The following is a 21,305-nucleotide window of genomic DNA, read 5'->3' as shown; positions in this document are numbered from 1 at the left end:
AAGGAGAGTAGATGAACCCCTGAAACTACTGCCTTGACATAATCCTTAAACCAAAAAATCCCTTTAAGTCTTTCTTAAAACCAAAAATAGTTGAGTTAACTAGTAAAGAATGTCTGCATTGAACACTGTGAGCTTTTCAAATTTATCTGGGCCCGGTGGAGTGAAGTGTCTTAATATGGCTCTTCTATTCATTCAAGTCTCTGTAGCTCCCAATCAATGTTTGAGTGGGGCTATGCAAACAGAGTAACACTGATAGAGGCGATTGGTCAGTTTTAGTTCCTGACCCCTGGTGATAGGAATGAGTCATCTTTGAAGCAGCGGCAGAAACTGAGGACCTTGGAGGTGCATGTTCATGAACTCTGAAGAGGTAGAGGCGGCCAAGACCAGAGGTATCACAGACTGTGCAGACTCAGAAGAGCCCCTTCTCCTTATCTGGCCTAAACTAGGAAACTGTGGGACAGAGTGATAAGGTGGGCTAGCTTCCGGGCACATGGAAACAAAGGCCAAGGGACCATGTAGCCCAGAGACTAACCACTGGAGAGACTTGGCTACAGTGTGGCTGAGAATTGGAGGGAAACTTGGCTGCTGGCTAAGGAGATCGAAAATTGTTTGCCGATCCTGACTTGTAACCTATTAGCTTTCCTACGAAAGCCCCTTAATTGTGAGTACTGTCTGGGAGTGGCGTGGGAGGAACAGCTGAACAGGTAAGGAAGGATAGACAGTGGTGGTTTGTCTGGCTCCCACCTTGTGGCAACAGGGAAGCCGGAAGCGTTCGGAGATGGCTCTCCACACCATTTACTACAGGAGATTAATGGACAAGAACAACTCCAAAGTCAAAGAGGAAACTTAAAGGGCAGGGAGTTCATGTTATTGGGGAGAGACTAACTTAACAGCAAGAAGGGTGAGAATGGGTACGCAACTTGAAGACTGCTATCAATGTCAGTGAACTGTACGTGTAGAAGCTGCTGAATTGGCATGGCTTTGGCCATTCAACAACAAATTGATCTACTCTGACACACTTAAAAAGTGGCCTGGAGTCAAAGTCAGCTCCACACTTGTTTCTTTTAGCTGGAAAGTAGCACACCAAGATAGGCAAGTGGCTCAACTAGGATGACTAGCAACTAGGTTTCCTCAGATCAAAGTCGTTTCTAAAAGGCCAAGTGCACTTGTCTCGACAGTCCAGCCAAAGATCTGTAAAAACTTGTCTGAAAGGACAAGGAAACACGCTAAGAAGCCACTGTATGAACCAACGATCAAAAACAGAGTCTCTGGACCTCAAAACAAACCAGAAGTTTCAACCAGAGATTCTTTCTTTCCAACAGTCTTTTCAGAAATGAAGCAATAACAACACATTCTGAGTTGATGTGCCAGAAGCCGGGCAACCAAATGCACTGCTGCGGAATATGAAAATGTACAACCTGAGAAACCCACAGGGGCGGCCTTATTCTGGCCTGGAGAACTGCGATCTGGCAGAACCGACTCGAGAGCAATGAATTTGGTTTCTGGTGTTGTATGAAAGAAAGTCTAAATAAACAAGTGTAAATAATTAAATAAATGGTGCTACTTTAACAAATTCCAAATACTGAAACACACAACCAAAAAACCAAATAGTAGAAAGCCCTATCTTTCTCCCACAGAGCAGCTTGTAGTTTTGAACTACTGACCTTGCTTTTAGCAGCCCAATACAGGCCCACTAGGCCTCCAACTGAAAATACTATGCATATATCTGAATTATAATTCAATGAGAAAAAAAGCTTAATCATAAAAACACACAGTATAAAACTTGCCGAAGTAAAACATGATAAAAGTGACAGTTACCCTTCTGTGATTAGGGTGGCAACACTGAAATGCTTACATAACATAACCTGTCTTCCACTAAACTGGTTATTTGTCCTATTTCCTTTCTAGACTCCTTAAGGATGACAATTGATTCTCCTTGGTGTCACTTTAAGTGCCTAGTGCAAAATTCTGGAGACAGGCAAAAATGTTGATTAACTGCTTCAAAAAGTTGGTGGGAAAAATGAAATAGAAATAAAACGATTCCTCCACAATCGTTTTGATACCCTTCACGTATCTGAAGAAAAAAACCGACATTCTGATACCACCAACTCACCCCAAAAAGTGATCTAGTTCCTTTCCTCGTCAACCAGAAAGACTGCTTGGAAATACTTCCTCTTGTCAGACAAAACAAGGCCCTGGCTTTGTCCTCTACACGGTTTCCCTAATCCATGTGGCAAATTTTCATCTCAGCCATTGAACCGATGACAATTCCAGAAAGGGTGAACCAGAAGGAACAAAGAATGCAATAGAAGTACACTGACAACACTCAGTAGACCCTGCTCCCTTCCTTCCCAACCCAAAGTTTCTAGAGTCAACAACTGCTCCCCCAGCACCACTAAGGCCTGCCCTTGCTCACTTCCTGCGCTCCCCACTCAAGCCATTAAAACATGGAACGCATGAAACAAGAGTCAAAATCGAATTATCTAGAAATCAAGGCAAGGGAGGAGCACTGTAATTAAAAGCACCAACACCCTTGGGGGCGGATGTCATCTTCCCACTCCACCCCATCTCCTTACTGCCCCCTGGAGACTGGAGAGGCTGGTCCACTGGACTCATCAGAGCAGGTGTTGCAGTCTGCTAGGGGAGCCTCACCAATCAACGATTTGTCAGCAGGGAGCCTTTATCCTAATATTACAGTGAAGAGCTCTCTGAGCAGACACCCTGCTGTATGCTGTTACATTTTTGTTGGTACCATCCAGTCAGCTCCAACCCACAGTGGCCCTATCTATGTACAACAGAACCCAACGCTGCCCACTCCTGTGTCAACCTCACAATTGCTCAACGCTTAAGATCAATTGTTGCAGCCACCGGGTCAATCTCTCTTGTCCAGGGCCTTCCTCTGCCCCTCTACACGATGTCTTCCTGTATGCTGATGGTCCCGGAAGCCACATGACTATCCAGTGATTTTAATGCCAAATGATGATGGTGGTATCACTTCGTGAATATAGTAAAAAAATTATTTGTGTATATTTTAAAATAGAAAATGTTATGGAATGTGAATTACAACCTTTCCCCCTCAGATAGTCAAATTAAGATTGGTAGTTTAACTATTAGTATACCAATGCCAATTTTCTGGTTTGGAGAACTACACTATAATTATGTAGGATATTAACATTAAACACCACCACCCAAACTTGTTGCCACCCACAGCGACCCCATGTGGTGTAAAGTAGAATTGCTCCAGACTTTTTATTGGCTGTACTCTTTTACACTGCCAGTAAGTTCTCCCACAGTGGTCCGGGGTGTGCATTAACTCATTTTAAAAGGCAGTTTTGCAGGACAGTGAGGTTGGGAACTTGGAAAGAACACTGTACTACTATTTTAGAAGTTCTGGATACCTGGAAACCCAGATTATTTAACAGAACTACACCTCGGTTTTTCACCTAACAATAAACAAGAAGGATCTAGTTGCAAATTGGAAATTAAACCTTATGCGACCAGTGGGATCCATCTCGTTCACCAGTTTTCCATATCTGGGATTTAATGTGAAAATGCTATCCCACTTTTAACATGTGAGAACTGTGTTAACAGCATAAATCGGAAGAAACAGGCCTCGTTTGATCAAGCCCAGCACCAGAGGCCCCTCAGGGCATATCTCTCATTAATTGTGTCAAAATCCATATTACCTTATCAAAAATACCCACTATTGGTTAATAGTTTCAATTAAAAAGTTGAAACAGATAACAATGACATTTCATTGAAGGGTTAAAATAAGTCTCTAACAGAGCAGATATTTACTCCTGTGTGTCTTCTCTCCTACATCTCATTCATTCCAGGGCCTCTGCTGTCGAGAAGGCCTCTGCCTTTGCCCATGAAGCTGTAGGGAATGACATTCGCACTTAATGATGATCTGTGATCATGTCTTTGAAAATCTGTATTCTGCCGTTTTCATGGGATTTGAGGTCAAGAGTGAATCCCATGCCTGAGTTGGGATAGTTGGAGACGGGCACAAGAGCCGCCCTCTCTCAGGGTGCTGATGCCCGCACTGAAGAGAAGTGATTAAATTAGGAAGAAATGGCAGATAGTCTACCAGTTTCAGCTCTGGCTCAGGAACAAATAAAAACACGGGAGCCCTGCTGTCCATTTCCTCCCTTAAAAACAAACAAAAACACAAAAACTTTACAGTGGTCACTCCCTTTCAAAGTTCCTGTCTAGGTGCTATTTCCAATTTTTCTAATGCTTCTTCCAAACAAAGTTCTGTGAGTGGCACTTTATGAACCCTGAATGGGCCAGAACACGCAATCTGGTGGACCCTTCTTTTCCTAATAGGCATCCTATTACGGTTTTTAATATTGGTTGGCATTGTACAGAAAATGTTTCTAAAGTCAGCAACACCCAAACAAAAAAATTTTTTTTTCAATTGGCCACTGTGTAGTGGCTTTTCAGACTGAAAACCACTTCCCTACACACTTTTGTATCTTCAACTACTGGTGGCACAGAGGAAGGGATCTGAGTAACACTACACAGCTGCACATTAGGAAGGGCAAAAGCATTCCACGAGACAATGTAGTGCACAGCCACTCAACAGTGACCACCCCAGACCACTGACGGCACTGGCTGACATCTAGGCAGACTGTCAAAGTCTGAAGACTCGTCGGTGATGCTGGTGGCTGGCCACGGAAGAAAAGGGCTAGATGAAAGGGATTTGCCAGAGAAGGTATGGAGAAACTGGCAGATGATTGTTCTGTCAGTGAACTAATTTTGATAGCCAAAGTTTCTCCATCCATTGAAGCCAGTTTCCCAAAGTGGAAGGTACCACCCTGGGGGCACTGGGGTGATGCGGAGGGGCTGCCAAAGCAGGTATTTCTACTTTATCCTGATAGCAAAAAGGGTTTTCATTGCCAGGGGGCACTGGGTTATTTTTTTGTTGAAAGGAGACAGTAGGCCAAATAAATCTGGGAGCTTATGATCTAAGCAAAGAAATAAACAATCCTGTTCAAAAAGAAAGCAACCACCCACACAAGTCCAAGAAATGCCACAGACAATAAACCAATCGAATCCAAACTATGTGGTACTCAAACTTCAAGCCATATTCTTCTGCCTCTAGGGAGTAAACCCCAACAAAAGTTTTGGAAGAAACCAAACTCCTAGGACACTTTTCTGATACTACAAGACAGCACTTTAAAGGGAAAAACCAACCATCTGCTCCCACTAAAGGATCTGGGGGTTTCCACGACTCAGCCCTACACTAGCCTGCTACTTAATAAAAGGACAGTGAGCTTTTCTCCTGTTTTCCCTTAAAAGCTAACACTACTGACAGTTCTCTGAAATAAATTTTATTAAAGGAGAATGCTCGGCATTCCTTCAAGATCAATAGCCAAAAACAAGCCAACACTTACAACTCAAACTCAGTTCCATTCTCATTCTGACTCGTTGGGACCGTACAGAACAGAGTAGAACTGTCCCCCGTGGGTTTCAGAGAATGTAAGTCCTTGTTCCAAAGGCAAACACTTAAGAAGCACCAACATAACAGATTTTTTAAAAAAAGACCACTTAACTTTAAACTATAGAAAATATTTATATCTATTAGCTATGGCAGAAAGGCACATGACAACCATTAGGCTGTAATAAGTGCTTCAGTGTCTAAAGACTAGATCAGTGACCCGCCAACACAGACAGCGAGTGATACATAACGACCTAAACCAGGCAATCGATTTTAAAGCAATGGAAATTCTAAACGTGTCACTGACAAAAGGGCAACTCCCTTCGTCTAAACCTCAATTGAGAAAAGAGGCACACAAATCAATGCGGCTTCCCACCCTATCCTATGATCGTGTGGAAGCCCTAACTTGTAACGCTTTACGAACTTTACAAGCATAAAATATGCTAAAGGGGGAGGCGGAGGAGAAGATCTTTGTATTGATAGCCAACAGTCTCTAGCCGATCACAAGACTGCAATGCATCTTGGGATTCCTTCAGGACGGTACGGGGGCCATCGATATTTAAAACGTAATTACAGTTTTAATAATAGCAATTGTAGCAAGGAAAATGCTCAGCGAGGTCTAATGGGGAAGTGAAAACTCCTGCATTTGTCTCCCCCAACTTCTCGGATCGCTCTCAACGCCCTCCTGGGCGACCCGCAGCTCCATCTGTTCGCCTCTGGGCCTCGTGGTCGCGGCCGGCGGCAGTCCCCTAGCCGCCCGTCGCCCACGGTCCCCATCACTGGAGAGTAACTGCGGGCCCCCAGGAGAGGGGGGCGGGTCTGAGGCTCCCCCCGGGGTCTCCCGGGCCCGCAGCCTCCTAGCCCGCCGTCGCAGACAGGCCGGCTCCCCGGGCTCCCGGCCGCCCCACCCAGGGCTGCCGGTGTCGCTGTCAGCGCCCCACGTGCTGGCCGGGCCCCTAGGCCGCGCGCCCCCGGGGCCCTCCGGGGCGCGCGCCCGGCCCCCACACCACTCCCACCCAGGTGGGCTCCGGCCCTCCGCCCGCGGCTCCCGCGCCCCCGGGCTGCCCCGACCCGGCGCGGCCCTTTACCCGGAGGGCCTCCCGCGCCGCTGCCGGCTCCGTGGTGGTTGGCGGCGGCGCCGGATGGGGCTGGCGGTGACTGGGCTGGGCCCCGCAGGAAGGACGGCACGAATTCGGCGGCGTGGACGTTGGGTACGAAGGGTTTGGCGTTGACGTTGAGTTGCCGGCTGAAGGCCGCGCTGAGCTGGTCCCGCTGGGCCTCAGCCGCCGCCGCCAGGGAGGCGCTGCCGCCGGCGCACGGGCCCGGCCCGGGGGCTTCCACGTCCGCCTGGTCCCAGCAGTCGGGTGCCGAGTCGCTGCTGCTGCTGCCGCCGCTGCCCCCCCCGCCGCCGCCGCCGCCGCCGCTGCCCGGATCCATGATCGGGGGGGCCGTGTGTGTGGAGAAGAGAGGGCGGGAAATGGAGGCGGGGGCGACGGGCTTGGAGGAGCAGGCCGCGCCGATCAGGGAAGGCGGCGAGACCGAAGGACCGGGGGTAGCGATTACAGTCCCGGTGTCCGCGCGGCGGCAGCTCCTGTGCCGACTCCGCAGTCGCAGCGGCGGCGGCGGCGGCGGCGGCAGCTGCACCGGCGGCGGCTCTACCCTCCTCCTCGTGTGTGCGAGCGGATCTCCCACCCAACCCCAACCACCTCCGACTGCCTCACCGCCAACCCCACGCCTGGCACGGATTGTCCCCTCACGGCCACCCGTACCTTCGCCTCGGTAGTTCTCGGCCGCGTCCGCCCCCGTTGCCAGCTATGAGGCACGGCCGAAGGTGGAACTACGAGTTCCGGCAGCGCCCGCGCGGCCCCGGTGCGGTTTTCCCGGAGGCCGACGGGAGTCGCAGTTCGGGGGCCCGGTATGACCGGAAACGGCTCCGGCTCCCGGCAGGCAGCGCGCGAAGGTGGCTCGCTGGCTGGGCGCCGCTGGGCTGCCCCACCTGTCAGCGGGCGGAGGCCCAGGCGCGCCGCGGCGCCGGGCAGAGGGCGGCGGGTCTTCCAGCCCGCGGGAGTGGCCGGCGCAGTCGTGTCAGGCACAGAACGCGGGGACCGGGCAGCAGTTTGCAAGCGGGAAATATACTCAGAACTCGAAGAAGCCTCCCCCTCTTCCCCGCCCCCAGCCAGAGCGTGCCCCACATTTGCGAGCCGCCGCCGAGCGTCTTTCATTTCCTATGTTCACCTGGTGGGAGACGCAGTAAGACCGTGAGACTTTACAACCAACTACTGTGGCTCATAACGCGCTCGGAGCCCTGCCCCCGCCCCGCCGCGGAGGGCGCTGACTGGAAGCTTACCGTGACTCACTGTCTGCTTGACTAGTCATTTAAAGCCTTCACCCAGTTTTCCACCCCTTCCCTCGCCCCGCAAAGGGTTGTGCAAGTGGAACAGGACTCCCCTATTCGACGGAGTGCCCGCCTGCCTTTTGGTGCGTCCAGCCTCCCGGTGCCACATTCCAGAGAGTGGTTTCCTTGGCCGCGGTCTGGTTTTCTGTAGTGGTTCTGAGGATCTTTATTTTGGCGTCTCACCCTAGGTTGCGTTTAAAAGCAAAAGTTTCCATTTAGACTGAGCCACAGGCTGTAGGAAAACAACGTTGCTGTGAGTGCTTATTACAATTTCCCACAAGTCGCTTATGGGGAGGCCAGGACCGAACAGCCTCCTATTGTAGACCTTTTTCTACAAGCCGTCTAGACAAGAGTGCCGCTAACTGGCTTGAAATTGCAGGCAAGAAGTCTACCCACAGAGAATAGGTAGTTCTTAACGACCAGATGGGAAGGTTCAAACCCTGGGCGTGAACCTGCATTCGATTCTTATTGTGAAGATAAAAGAGAACTCCACCTAATGAAGTACAGGTGGAACAGGTATCTGAGGAAGACAGGTTGTACCCAATTTAAAAGGGGTTCCATACCCACGCATGTCTTAAGTCGGTTCTAAAGTAAGTCGATGACCTCTGTGTTTTACCCAGTTTTATGATTGTATTAGTGTCTTTATAAATCATCCGATGGAACAATTTGATAACATCAACGGTGAATTACATATTTCAACATTCTATGTAGTACATAGTACCCCATAACTACACATAATAATAAACTGTAGAAACAGTTGTAAGTCAGGGGTGACCTGTAAATCCCCCCCAAAATTTGTCAGGTGGCTTTTAAACAAGTCCTCTAAGTGTTTAATATTAAACCAGCAAATTTTATTGGATTAAAAAAAAATCTTTAACCGATGGCACATGTAAAGAAACCGAAGACTTCCATTCTAACAAGGCTCACTTTGTTTCGCTTCAGCTCTGGTTTATGCTCTCTGAAATCTAATGGGCAGTGATCCTTTCCACCCCACCCCCACCCCAGGTTAGATGATGCATACCTCTGCTTAATACAAAATTCAGGTCACAGCCTATTATGTAGTTCCCTGAAGACGCCATTGAACCTTTCTTAAGGATGCCAATTTTAAAGTTGGATTAAGTGATTGACCTCAGATTTACAGGGACCATATTAACAATTGCTTAAAAAAAAATCAGAGCTCCTCACATATGTGAGAGAGCCGCATTGACAGCAAGTGAGATACTCTTCTCTTACGTTCACAATGAAGAGAAAATTCAGCATTCTCCAAATAGAGTATATTTTCAAGATGCATATCCCCCAATCTGCTCATGAGCAAATAAATGTTAATGCTGGCAGCTACATAGACTCAAGAACAATGCATTCCTTCTCGAACCATTTTGTCATCAGATACCACACTTGATGGGTTGTTGCCACCTGGATGATGCTCCCATGAATTTTGTCTTCAAAAGCAAAATCTGCCAGTTAGCATTCCTAATAGTCTCTCTCTGCCTCTGCACCTATAAACAACTACAATCACCTAGTTTACCAGGAGAATGGCACACGTGATTAAACACTTGACAATCAACTGAAAGGTTGGCAGTTGGAGCCCATCTAGAGGCACCTAGGGAGAAAGGCCTGGTGGCAAACTGCTTCTGGAAAGTTACAGCCAAGAAACTCTTATCTATAGAGTGCCTTTGTGCTCTGCTCACTGGGGCCACCACGAGTTGAAATCTACTCAGAGACAACTTAGTCTTACCTTTTGTGCTTCTCAACATGAGTCTGATATGGAAACGCATTACTTTCTAGAACTAATTTAGCCAAGATGTTGGGACCAGAGGCTCACAGAAATCTATCACAATGATCCCACCTGCTGCCATCAAGTCAGTTCTAACTCATAGCAACACTACACAGGGTTTCTGAGGCTGGAAAGGCGAGCAGATAGCCTCAGCTGTCTTCTGTAGAGTGGCTGGTGGGTTTGAACGGTTGATTTTGTGATTAGCAGACCAACACAAACCTCACAGGACCACCAGGGTCTCTATCCCTGTGATCAGTGGTTTCTCAATGAAAAACAAAAAAACAAACTATATATCAAGTCAATTTCAACTCAGAGCAACCCTACAGGACAAGATAGACCTGCCCCTGTGGGTTTCCAACACTGTAATTCTTCATGAGAGTAGTGGTTGCGGATTTGTTAACTCAGTGTTTGCAGTGACGATCAAACCTCATTGTTGTCAGCTGCCATCAGGGTGCCTCCTTCTCCTCAGGACCATGAGTTCGCTCCATCCCCTAGAGGCTCTCCCTCCTTTCTTCCTGGCCTTCTGTGGTCTTTGGCCTTTCCTAATGATGTGTCCAAATTATGTGAGATGAACTCACACCCTCTTCACTTCCAAGAAGCATTCTGGCGGTACTTCTTCCAAGACAGATCATTTGTTTCTTCTGGTAGTTCATGGTATATTCAGTAACCTCTGCCAACACCATAAATCCAGTGTATAAATCCTCCTGTGATTCTTATTTATTGTCTAGCTTTCGTGTGCTTTGTATGGCAATTGAGAAGACCAAGCCTTGGATCAGGCACACCTTAGTCTTCAAAGTGACTTCTTTCCTTGTTAACTCTAGAACAGAACTAGTGTCAATGTTGAGATTGACAGTGTCTCTTCTGCCTCTGTTTCTTCAGAAGCATCTGGCTTTTTCTTCCCCTTGAAGTGTTCTTTCTTCGCAACTGCATCTCTTCAGCTCTCTCTTCTTCAGCTCCCACATTCCAGCCTCAGTGCAGATATTCCGGGCCCCCAACCAGCCCACACCATGCCAAAGCCCCCTACTCGGCTTCATGTTTTTCATAGCACTCATCACAGTCTGAAACACGTATTCATACCCGTGTGTGTTAGGCCGTGTTGACTGGAGAAACAAATCCAGAGACACTCATGTGTGAGAGCGCTTTATATCAAAATGTAGTTATACATCAGGAAAACATCCCAGCCCAGTTCAGATCAAGTCCATAAGTTAATACTAGTCCATAAGTCCCTCTTCAGGCTCATACAACTACATGCAATGATGCAGAATGCAGGAAGATCACAGGCCAGTGGATGCAGTCTTGTGGATCCAATAGTGGTGGAAGCATCACAAGGTTTTGGCAGGTCTCAGCTGCATGACTTTGGACCCAGCCACCCTTGTGAGTTGAAAGACTTCCAGTACATTAACTGTTCCACAGAAGCTAGTTGAACTGAGTCCTCTGTCCTGCTCTGTGGACTAATTAGCTGTTGACTCCACCCCTATACTCTTAATCCTCAAATTGACAAATGATTATATATATAAAATCATAATGTCCTGGTTTTGGTTCTCTAGAGAAACCTGCCAATACAGTAAATGCTAGGTGTTAGGCTGGGTTGACTAGAGAGGCAAACCTAGTGACACTCAGCTATGTATAAGATAGATCTTTATATCAAAAAGGGATTATCAAGAAGGCATCCCAGCCCATTTCAACTCAAGTCAGTAAGTCTGATGCTAGTCCATAAGCTCTTCTTCAGACTCACATAGCCTCGTATGCCAGCGACACAGACTGGTGACCCAGGAAGCAGGGGAGTGTAGTTGCTTGGATCCAAGTCAATGGAAACATGGCAGGGTACCAACAGCTCTCAGAATTGGCAGCAGAGTTCCAGCCAGCAGGAAGGCAAAGGAGAGGTTCCCCATTATCTGGCCCCCTATTTACAAGAAGGTCTCACCACTAGAAGGCATCATCAGACTGTGACCTCATTGACAGGCTTGATCCTACCCCTAAACTTTCATACATCTTCAAGTTGACATACAGTCAGCTAACCACCACACTAGGCATCCTTGTGGAGCCAGGTTGAGGGGGGAAAGAAGAGGCTGCAATGTTTTACTGTTGTGCTTGAGTGGTGCCAATGGTCCAGGACTTGACGACGAACCTGAAGGTTGGTTCTAACAGGTAGAGGCACCTCAGAAGTATGGCCTGGCAATCTGCTTTCCAAAGACCACAGCCTTGAGAACTCTGCAGCGTGTACTTGGAGTCACAGCAAATCGAGATCCACAGGAAGAACTTCCTTTCAAAATAAAAGATAACATAACTTAAAAGAAATATGTTTCTAGTAAAGGTTTTCACAGTAGTTGATGTTCCTCTTCAACAATTTCTACACCAGTTAGTTGTTCGCTGACATTAGCTACACGATTCACAGCTGATTATTCCATTTCATTCATCTAGTTTCCCTGCATACTGGCTTAATTAATGTCCTATAATTTATCTCTAGGTTCTAATATCCATTGCGGTGGCTACACAGAGCTCCCAGCCCAAAGTCATGATTAAAGGGTTTATTGAGAATGTTAGCAATTTGTAATGCCAGTGAGAAACGCTCAGAGTAGTTGTTTACCAGCAACTTACAGAGCAGACATGTTACAGAGTTCCAGGTCTGTTAATACATGTCCAAGGAGGCATACCACTCTGCTATAAGCCTCAACCTGAATAAAGCATTCAGCTTAGGTGCTGTGAGTCAGCAAACCCAGCTCCCTGACTTAAGTGCCCAGAGGCACCCCGCTCCAGTAAGCCTCAGCCCAAAGACACTCGGCTCCACTTCCATGGGTCAACAAGTCCACCTCCCCAATAGAGTGCCCAGAGGCAGCCCACTCCATGAGCTACCCTTCTACACAAATGCCCTCACCTTAACTTGCTCTGTGGGTTGGAAAGTTCATCTGTTCCATGCTCTAGCCCCTGCTGCTCCTCCTCCGATGGTATAGCTGTCCACGGGATCCAGGAGGGTCACTGCCCTGGAATCTTGGAACTAGAGGACATGCTCCACTCCTGGCTCTTCCTGGTAATTGAGATCCCTCCTCTTGCTCTCAGAGCCCATTTTATACACAGCAGAATGGCATTCCAGAGAATCCTGCTCACAAGGATTCACAGGTGAATCTTTTCAGCATCCCCTACCTTCCCCACTACTTTCTTTCTTTTAAAAGATAATCATTTCGTCAGTGGCTCATGCAACTCTTATCACAATCCATCCATCGTGTCAAGCACATTTGTACATTTGTTGCCCTCATCATTCTCAAAACATTTGCTTTCTACTTGAGCCCTTGGTTTCAGCTCCTCATTTTTCCTCTCCTCGCCCCCCATGAACCCTTGATGATTTATAAATTATTATTTTGTCATATCTTACGCTGTCCGATGTCTCCCTTCACCCACTTTTCTCTTGTGTGTCCCCCAGGGAGGGGGTTACATGTAGATCCTTGTAATTCGTTCCCCCTTTCTCCCCTTCCCGGTATCACCACTCTCACCACTGGTCCTGAAGGGTTCATCTGTCCTGAATTCCCTGTGTTTCCAGGTCCTATTTGTACCCACTACTTTCTTACCACATCCATGCAGGAAAAGGTCATTTGGTAGGAGCTAGAAACTTTGGCTAGAAGAGCCACATTAAAGAAGTGACTGTCTTTGCCTCCACCCCCTTGCATTCTTATCTTTAAATCACTTTCATATCTTATCATTTAAAAGTCTTTGTTGACCAAATCACAATGAGTGATTTTTAAGAAGAACCAGAATACTTAAGGGTGATAGTCATTATCGTTAAGTAAATCTGTCATTTAACTACCAGGTGACTGCAGGGGTTAATTTCATTTCAAGGTTTGAAGAGTATCTCAGGGCAATAGTCCCCAGAATCCTCCTGTCTCCACCAGGACAGTAAGTCTGTTTGGAATTAACAATTTGAGGCTTGATCCACATTTCTCTCCCATTCTATCAGGGGCTATAAGAGCACACCTTTGTATTTGAATTTTTCTACAACAAGCAAATTACTTTTGTCGTTTAAAGAAATTAAAAACAAAAGAATACTTATGTAGTGTTCTCTAAGGTCTGCGATCTAGTTGATTGGGGGTGCCTCTGTGAGTGCCCCTGTTTTGACAGGGCACTGCAGCTCTACAGTATGCTGGGGCAGTTATACTGCGGGGGCAGCTGGGAGATTGATGATGGGGTCTTTGCTGTGACCATCTTGTTACTTCTCCGTGCAGTCTTTGCAACTGCCTGCGAGTCTATAGGTGCATGATGATTTTAGTTAAAAGGTTGCAAACTGTCTTACGAACAAAAAGTTTTGTTTTCCAAACTCTGAGAGCTCCTGTGGACTTCTATCCGGGTGCCCACGTCTTTAACAAAACGTTCTTGTTGCCTTCCTTAAGTAAAATTTCTTTGTAGCACCGAGGAAGTGTTAGGTAGCTCTAGCGTAGGGATGGGGAATGTCCCTTAACGCATGCCCAGAGAGCCAAGCACGGAACAAGGAGTGGCACTGCACATGCTCAGAGGCTCAGGTTTCCTGCCGGTAAGCATGGGTGGGCGCTAAACCTGGATTGGCCCACCTGGGCCAGGTGAATGCAATTCAGCCAATGGGGTTGATCAGGGGTCATCCACCAGCCTCCCCTTGGAATCCTTGAAAAGGCAGGAGCCCAGAGTCAAGACAGACTTTGCATGATGCTGAGCAGCCTCCGCCAGGCTGCATGGTCGGGAGGAGTCCTATGGGTGCCGTGTAAACCTGAAACTTCTTCTAACTCTCATAAAACTCACTTGGATCACATACCAGGCTTCGGCGTGAATTCTTTCCCGTGCGGGGCCAAGGACTGAGGTATAACTCTAGCTCCAGAGAGATCTAACAGAAGGGGCATTTTATTTTCAGGTTTGAGAATTTTATAAATACAACACAGTTTAGAGAATCACAAACATTCACATACATACCTAAAATCCTGAGACTGCCAATTATTCACATATTGTCCACTTGCTTTACAACTGACAATACACAAATGTAGACCAAGTTAAACACAGGCGTCATCTCTTTGAGTCAGTTCTGTTCTACTCCTTTTACGAGAAGCAGCCACTGCCTTCCTCTTTTCATGACTCAGAAATGACTTGAAGGCAGTGAGTTTGGTTTTTCTGAGTCTATCTCCAGGTGGTTTCCAAGGGCTTACCCCTCAGAACTGTGTCACTGAAGCCTCCTTTCCAAGACCTTTTTTAGTCTAGATGCTAGAATTTCATTTTATAGGAATCCACAGGAAACCTTAATGGAAGCAGAAGATAAGCAATCAAGTGATGTATTAGACAAACCAGTCGCACAAGAGCATTGATGAACGAAGACAACATAAGAATAAGGTGTACCTCAATTAAGCTATGGTATTTAAAAAAATCATTTTTATTGGGGGCTCGTACAATCCGGCCATCCATCCATTGTGTCAAGCACATTTGTGCATTTGTTGCCATCACCATTCTCAAAACATTTGCTTTCTGCTTGAGCCCTTGGTATCAGCTCATTTTCCCCCTATCTCCCTGCTCCACTCTCCCTCATGAACCCCTGAAAATTTATAAATTATTATTTTGTCAGATCTTACACTGTCCAACGTCTCCCCTCACCCACTTTTCTGTTGTCCACCCCCCAGGGAAGTTATATGTAGATCCTTGTAATCGGTTCTCCCTTTCCAACCCATTCTCCCCCCAACCTCCCGGTATCACCACTGTCAGCACTGGTTCTTGAAGGGGTCATCTGTCCTGGATTCCCTGTGTTTTCAGTTCCTATCTGTACCAGTGTACATCCTCTGGTCTAGCCAGATTTGTAAGGTAGAATTGGGATCATGATAGTGGGTGGGAGGAAGCATTTAGGAAATAGAGGAAAGTTGTATGTTTCATTGTTGCTACACTGCCCCTTGACTGGCTCGTCCCCTCCCTGCAACTCTTCTCTAAGGGGATGTCCAGTTACTTACAGATGGGTCCTGGGTCTCCAACCTGCACTCGCCCTCATTCACAATGAGTTGAATTTTTGTTCTTTGATGCCTGATACCTGATCCCTTCGACACCTCGTGATCACACAGGCTGGTGTGCTTCTTCCATATGGGCTTTGTTGCTTCTGAGCAAGATGGCTGTTTGTTTACCTTTAAGCCTTTAAGACCCCAGACACTATCTCTTTTGATAGCTGGGCACCATCAGCTTTCTTCACCACATTTGCTTACACACCCATTTGTCTTCAGCGATCGTGTCGGGAAGGTGAGCATCATGGAATGCCAGTTTAGTAGGAGAAAGTATTCTTGCATTGAGGGAGTACTTGAGTGGAGGCCCAATACTAAATCTATCAATATATGCACATAGATCTATTTCCCCATCCCCATATATAAATATATTTACATATGTACATGTCTTTATTTAGTAAGCTATTTTTAATTGGCCCATATGAAGGTAAAAGTTGGGTAATGAATAAGGAAGACCAAAGAATCATTGATATATTTGAATTATGGTGTTGGTGAGGAATATTGAAAATAACAAAAAAAAAAAGAGAAAGTACCATGGTGGGTTAGGCTGGCTGTGTAGAGAAAGAAACCAGGGATTCATTTATGTACAAGGAAAAACTTTATATATAGAAGCAACTTTACCTCAAGAAGACATCCCAGCCGAGTCCAACTCAAGTCCATGGGTTGGATGCTGGCTGGGGCCCTCTTCAGACTCACTGAGCCATAGGCCAAGGACACAGAAAGAAGTAGGAAGCAGGGACATCACAGGTCGTAGGTGCAGAGTCACATGGATCCAATGTCAGTGGAAACCTGGCAAGGTGCCGACGGCTCTCAGGGTCTGGAGGCAGACACAGAATCCCAGAAATCAGGAAAGTAAAGTGCAAGGACAGGGAGAAGTTCCTGGTTTCACCCTTACAAAAAGGGCCGCGCTCCCAAGGAGGCATCATCAGGCTGCAACCTGATGGGCAGGTTGGACTCCGTCTCCACGTCCACGCAGGTACCATCAAGTTGACATAAAAATCTAACCATTACACATGGGCTGCCAGAAGAGAAAACAAATCTATTTCGGAAGAAGTACAGCCAGAATGCTCCTTAGAAGTGAGCATGGTATGACTTTTATCTCACGTACTATGATACATTAGCAGGAGAGACTAGGCCTCGAAGAACGGCATGATGGTTCATGAAGTAGAAGGTCAGTGACAAGGAGCCAGACCTTCAAAGAAATGGATTGATATAGTGGCAGCGATGGACTCAGAAAAGGACAGTCAGTAAATATGGTCACACAACTCAAGTGATGCAGGCCTGCCACCAGTAGGCCAAAGCCCAAGACAAGTGCAGGGACAGAACAAGCTTGTTCATGAATATGCGCTTCAAGAAGACAGAGTAGATCTGTTCAGATAAAGAGCTTTCCCCCTAATAACAGCATCCTATATTGATCAATGGATGACAGAATGTATGAGAACATACCAATACTCGTGGGGATGGCACAGACCTGGGCCCATGTTTTTTTAATACATAAGATTGGCATGAGTTAGAGCCAATCACAATCATATATTTAGTGTGATTCATCTAATACGTTTCTAAGTACAGTTATATGTAACACAGAAATCAATGAAAGATACAGTTGTTTTCACTTCTCGTATTTGTCTTTGAACTGTCTAGAATAATTCTATATGTATATCATTTTTATTTACATATTCCTCTAATGATGGACTTTTAGGTTATTTCTATTTTGTTTTTGTTATACCAACAGGACTCATACAAATATCAAGATCCTTTCAGAAGCAAGTTACGGAAATTTCATTTCAAGAATTTAACAATAAGAAATGTGTTATGGGGGTGGGGAGGGAGGGGAAAAATGAGGTGCTGATACCAAGGGCTCAAGTAGAAAGCAAATGCTTTGAGAATGATGATGGCAACAAATGTACAAATGTGCTTGACACCATGGATGCATGTATGGGTTGTGATAAGAGTTGTATGAGCCCCCAATAAAATGATTTAAAAAAAAACCCAAGAAATTTGTTATCTTACATAGCTATAAATTCCAAAATAGGAACAACTTCATGGATCATTGGTTGAGTAGCTTCATGACATCATAAAACATAATGACATCATTAGAGACCTGTTTTTCCATCGTGAATGCCCATAGTGTTGATTTCATCTTTAGGCTTGTGCCACGATGCTGCAGCTGTTCCAGATGCCAAGCCTAACAAAACAAGCGTGAGCATTGTATTCTGCCTTCTTTTCTGAGAATGTGGAAACTTTGCCCAGCAGTCCTCCAGCAGGTTCCCCACTCTCATCTTGTTGACCCACCCTTGACCTCACCTCCGGCAAAGAGCACCTCTTAAACTAGTGATTTGTCTTGTGCTGCATGCAAATTCGCTGGGGGCAGTGACATGATCATGGATTGAATGATGTGCCCCCAAACAATTTGTTGTAAATCCTAACCCCTATACCTGAGATTATAATCCCACGTGGAAATGAGCGTTTCATATGTTAATGAAGAAGTATTGGTATAGGGTAGGGTGCGTATGAAGCCAATCACTTTTGAGATAGAAGCAAGCAGATTGGGCACAGAAGCAAGCCGAGGGGGAAGAGAAAAGCCACGCCACAGGGAGATGCCCAGGACCCAAGGAAGAGCAGACAAGCACTTTCCCCAGAGCTGGCCGACAGAGAACGACTGTCCCCGGAGCTGACAATAACGTGAATTCGGACTTCTGGTTCCCTAACTTTAAGAAAGCAGATTTCGGCTGGTTAACGCCCCCACTGTGAAGTCTCTGTTCTGGCAGCACTAGGTGACAGAGAAAGCGCACACAGACAAGTGCTCACCAATGCTCACTGCAGTCTCATCCAAAAGGGCGAAAGGAGGACGTTGCCGAACTGTTTCCATCAAACAACTGATGGATAATCAAAATGTGGTATATCCACATACGGGCGTGTTACAGCCAGAAGTAGAAATGAGGGTCTGATACACATGTAGATGAATAATTTAAGATTCAGCACAGTGTGAGGATGGTGCAGGACCAGGCATTGATTCATTCTGCTGTATATAGGGGTACGGTGAGTTGTAAATAGGACCACGATAAGTTGCAAATAGGGCCATGATGAGTTGTATATAGGGTCACGGTGAGTTGTATATAGGGCCACAGTGAGTTATATACAGAGCCACGGTGAGTTGTAAACAGAGCCACGGTGAGTTGTATACAGGGCCATGGCAAGTTGTATATAGGGTCACAGTGAGTTGTATACAGGGCCATGGCAAGTTGTATATAGGATCACGGTGAGTTGTATACAGGGTCATGGTGAGTTGTATACAGGGCTGCGGTGAGTTGTAAATAGGGCCACGGTGAGTTGTATACAGGGCCACTGTGAGTTGTATACAGGGCCATGGCAAGTTGTATATAGGGTCACGGTGAGTTGTATACAGGGCCATGGTGAGTTGTATATAGGGCCACGGTGAGTTGTATACAGGGCCATGGTGAGTTGTATATAGGGTCACGGTGAGTTGTATACAGGGCCATGGTGAGTTGTATATAGGTCCTGGTGAGTTATATACAGGGCCATGGTGAGTTGTATACAGGGCCATGGTGATTTGTATACAGGGCAACGGTGAGTTGTATACAGGGTCACGGTGAGTTTTATACAGGGCCAGGGTGAGTTATATATAGGATCACGGTGAGTTGTATACAGGGCCATGGTGAGTTGTATACAGGGCCACGGTGAGTTGTATACAGGGCCATGGCGAGTTGTATACAGGGCCAGGGTGAGTTGTATACAGGGCCATGGTGAGTTGTATACAGGGCTGCGGTGAGTTGTATACAGGATCACGGTGAGTTGTATATAGGTCCTGGTGAGTTGTATACAAGGCCGCGGTGAGTTGTATACAGGGCCGCGGTGAGTTGTATACAGGATCACGGTGAGTTGTATATAGGTCCTGGTGAGTTGTATACAGGGTCATGGTGAGTTGTATACTGGGCCGCTGTGAGTTGTATACAGGACCACGGTGATTTGTAAATAGGGCCATGGTGAGTTGGGATTGACTTGATGGTCCCCAACAACAACAGCAACATGAGGTGAAGGTGAAAGATGTTCCTAAATGTCCAACTTTTGCAAACTGATATATCATTCAATCATCTCTAATATAAACTTCTGCTGCTCCCCTCAGTCCTCCCCCTCCCATTTGTGGTTTCTTTTTTTTCCCAATCATTTTATTAGGGATTGATACAACTCTTATCATAATCCATACATACATTAATTATGTAAAGCACATTTGTACATTCATTGCCCTCATCATTCTCAAAACATTTGCTCTCCACTTAAGCCCTTGGCATCAGGTTCTTATTTTTTCCCCTCCCTTCCTGCTCCCCCCTCCCTCATGAGCCCTTGATAATTTATAAATTATTATTTTGTCATATATTGCCCTGTTTGACATCTCCCTTAACCCTTTTTCTGTTGTCCATCCCCCAGGGAGGAGGTCACATGTAGATCCTGGTAATCGGTTCCCCCTTTCCCACCCACTCTCCCTATGCCCTCCTAGTATCGCCACTCTCACCACTGGTCCTGAAGGGATCATCTGCCTTGGATTCCCTGTGTTTTCAGTTCCTATCTTTACCAGTGTACATCCTCTGGTCTAGCCAGGGAGATGTATTGTAATACTGTGCATTGTTTCAGAGGGGAAGGGAGACAACGGTTGGTGTGAGATTTGAAAATAATTAACTCTCTACAATTTATCAGGGGGCCACGTGGGTTCGAGGGGTGGGGCGGAGGGAGGGAAAAAAAAGAGGAGCTGATCCCAAGGGCTCAATGGAAAGTAAATGTCTAGAAAAGAAGGATGGGGAAGGAGGGACCGAATCCTCAATTTGGGAGTTGGATCGATGCTGACCCTTATCTTGAAGCCCAAATGACTGAGGTATTCGCCTACCTTGACCTTTGTTTAGATTATTAGACTCTAGGCCAGTGGTTCTCAAGCTTGGCTTCGTGTAGAATCACCTGGATATTGCACTATCTCAGGCATAAAAGATGTTGGGCAATTAATTACAGTGCTCAATGCTACTCAGAAGAAAAACTACTGAGGGTTTATTTGGGGTTTTGTTCTGTTTAAAAAAAAATAAATCAAGGAAACTTTTATTTAGTTACTTTTATAAATAATTTGATTGGGGGTTCTTACAGCTCTTATCACAATCCACACATCAATTGTATCAAGCACATTTGTACATATGTTGTCATCATCATTTTCTTTTATTTTTTATTTTAATAAATAATTTTATTGCGGGCTCTTACAGCTCTTATAACAATCCATATATCAATTGTGTCAAGCACATTTGTACATATATTGCCATCATCATTTTCAAAACAATTTCTTCTTCCTTGAACCCTTGGTATCAGCTCATTTCCTCCCCTCCCCTTCCTCATGAACCCTTGATAATTTATAAATTATTTATTTTTTCATGTCTGATATCAACCACTGTCTCTTTTCACCCACTTTTCTGTTGTCCCTCCCCCTGGGATGGGGCTATATATAGATCATGTGTTAGTCTGGGTACATTGGAAAAATAAATCCACAGAAACTCATATGTTTTATATAAAGGGTAAGTGTACATCAAGAAAACATCCCAACCCAGTGCTGCGCAAGCCCACAAGTCCAACATTAGCCCATATGTCTAACACCAGTCCTCCTCCATCTCACAAAACACATGCAATGATGCCAACTGCAAGAGGAAAACCACA

At 46.1% G+C, this 21,305-nt stretch overlaps 2 protein-coding genes across 4 annotated transcripts in view; one reads left to right on the top strand and one right to left on the bottom strand.

The window, feature by feature from the left end:
• The window catches only part of GSPT1 (G1 to S phase transition 1), a 38,053-nt gene extending 30,786 nt beyond the window's left edge, over positions 1 to 7,267 (bottom strand). Inside the window, exon 1 of one of the 3 annotated variants that reach the window (XM_075564277.1) lies at positions 7,213 to 7,267. Coding sequence is in view for 2 of the 3 variants with exons in the window: in XM_075564276.1 (XP_075420391.1) it covers positions 6,532 to 6,880 (349 nt within the window). In the remaining variant the exon portion in view is untranslated. Of the gene's footprint in view, positions 1 to 6,531; positions 7,095 to 7,212 lie in introns of those variants that run through there. The other 2 variants (XM_075564276.1, XM_075564275.1) reach the window with 2 other exon arrangements.
• Positions 7,268 to 7,360: 93 nt separating this feature from the next.
• The window catches only part of TNFRSF17 (TNF receptor superfamily member 17), a 185,874-nt gene continuing 171,929 nt past the window's right edge, over positions 7,361 to 21,305 (top strand). The window contains exon 1 of the mRNA XM_075528020.1: positions 7,361 to 7,693. Coding sequence (XP_075384135.1) covers positions 7,361 to 7,693 — 333 coding nt within the window. The remainder of the gene's footprint in view (positions 7,694 to 21,305) is intronic.

This window comes from Tenrec ecaudatus, chromosome 12, assembly GCF_050624435.1.
Source record: "Tenrec ecaudatus isolate mTenEca1 chromosome 12, mTenEca1.hap1, whole genome shotgun sequence".
Taxonomy (NCBI): Eukaryota; Metazoa; Chordata; class Mammalia; order Afrosoricida; family Tenrecidae; genus Tenrec; species Tenrec ecaudatus.
This window is presented reverse-complemented; position numbering and strand designations above follow the sequence as displayed.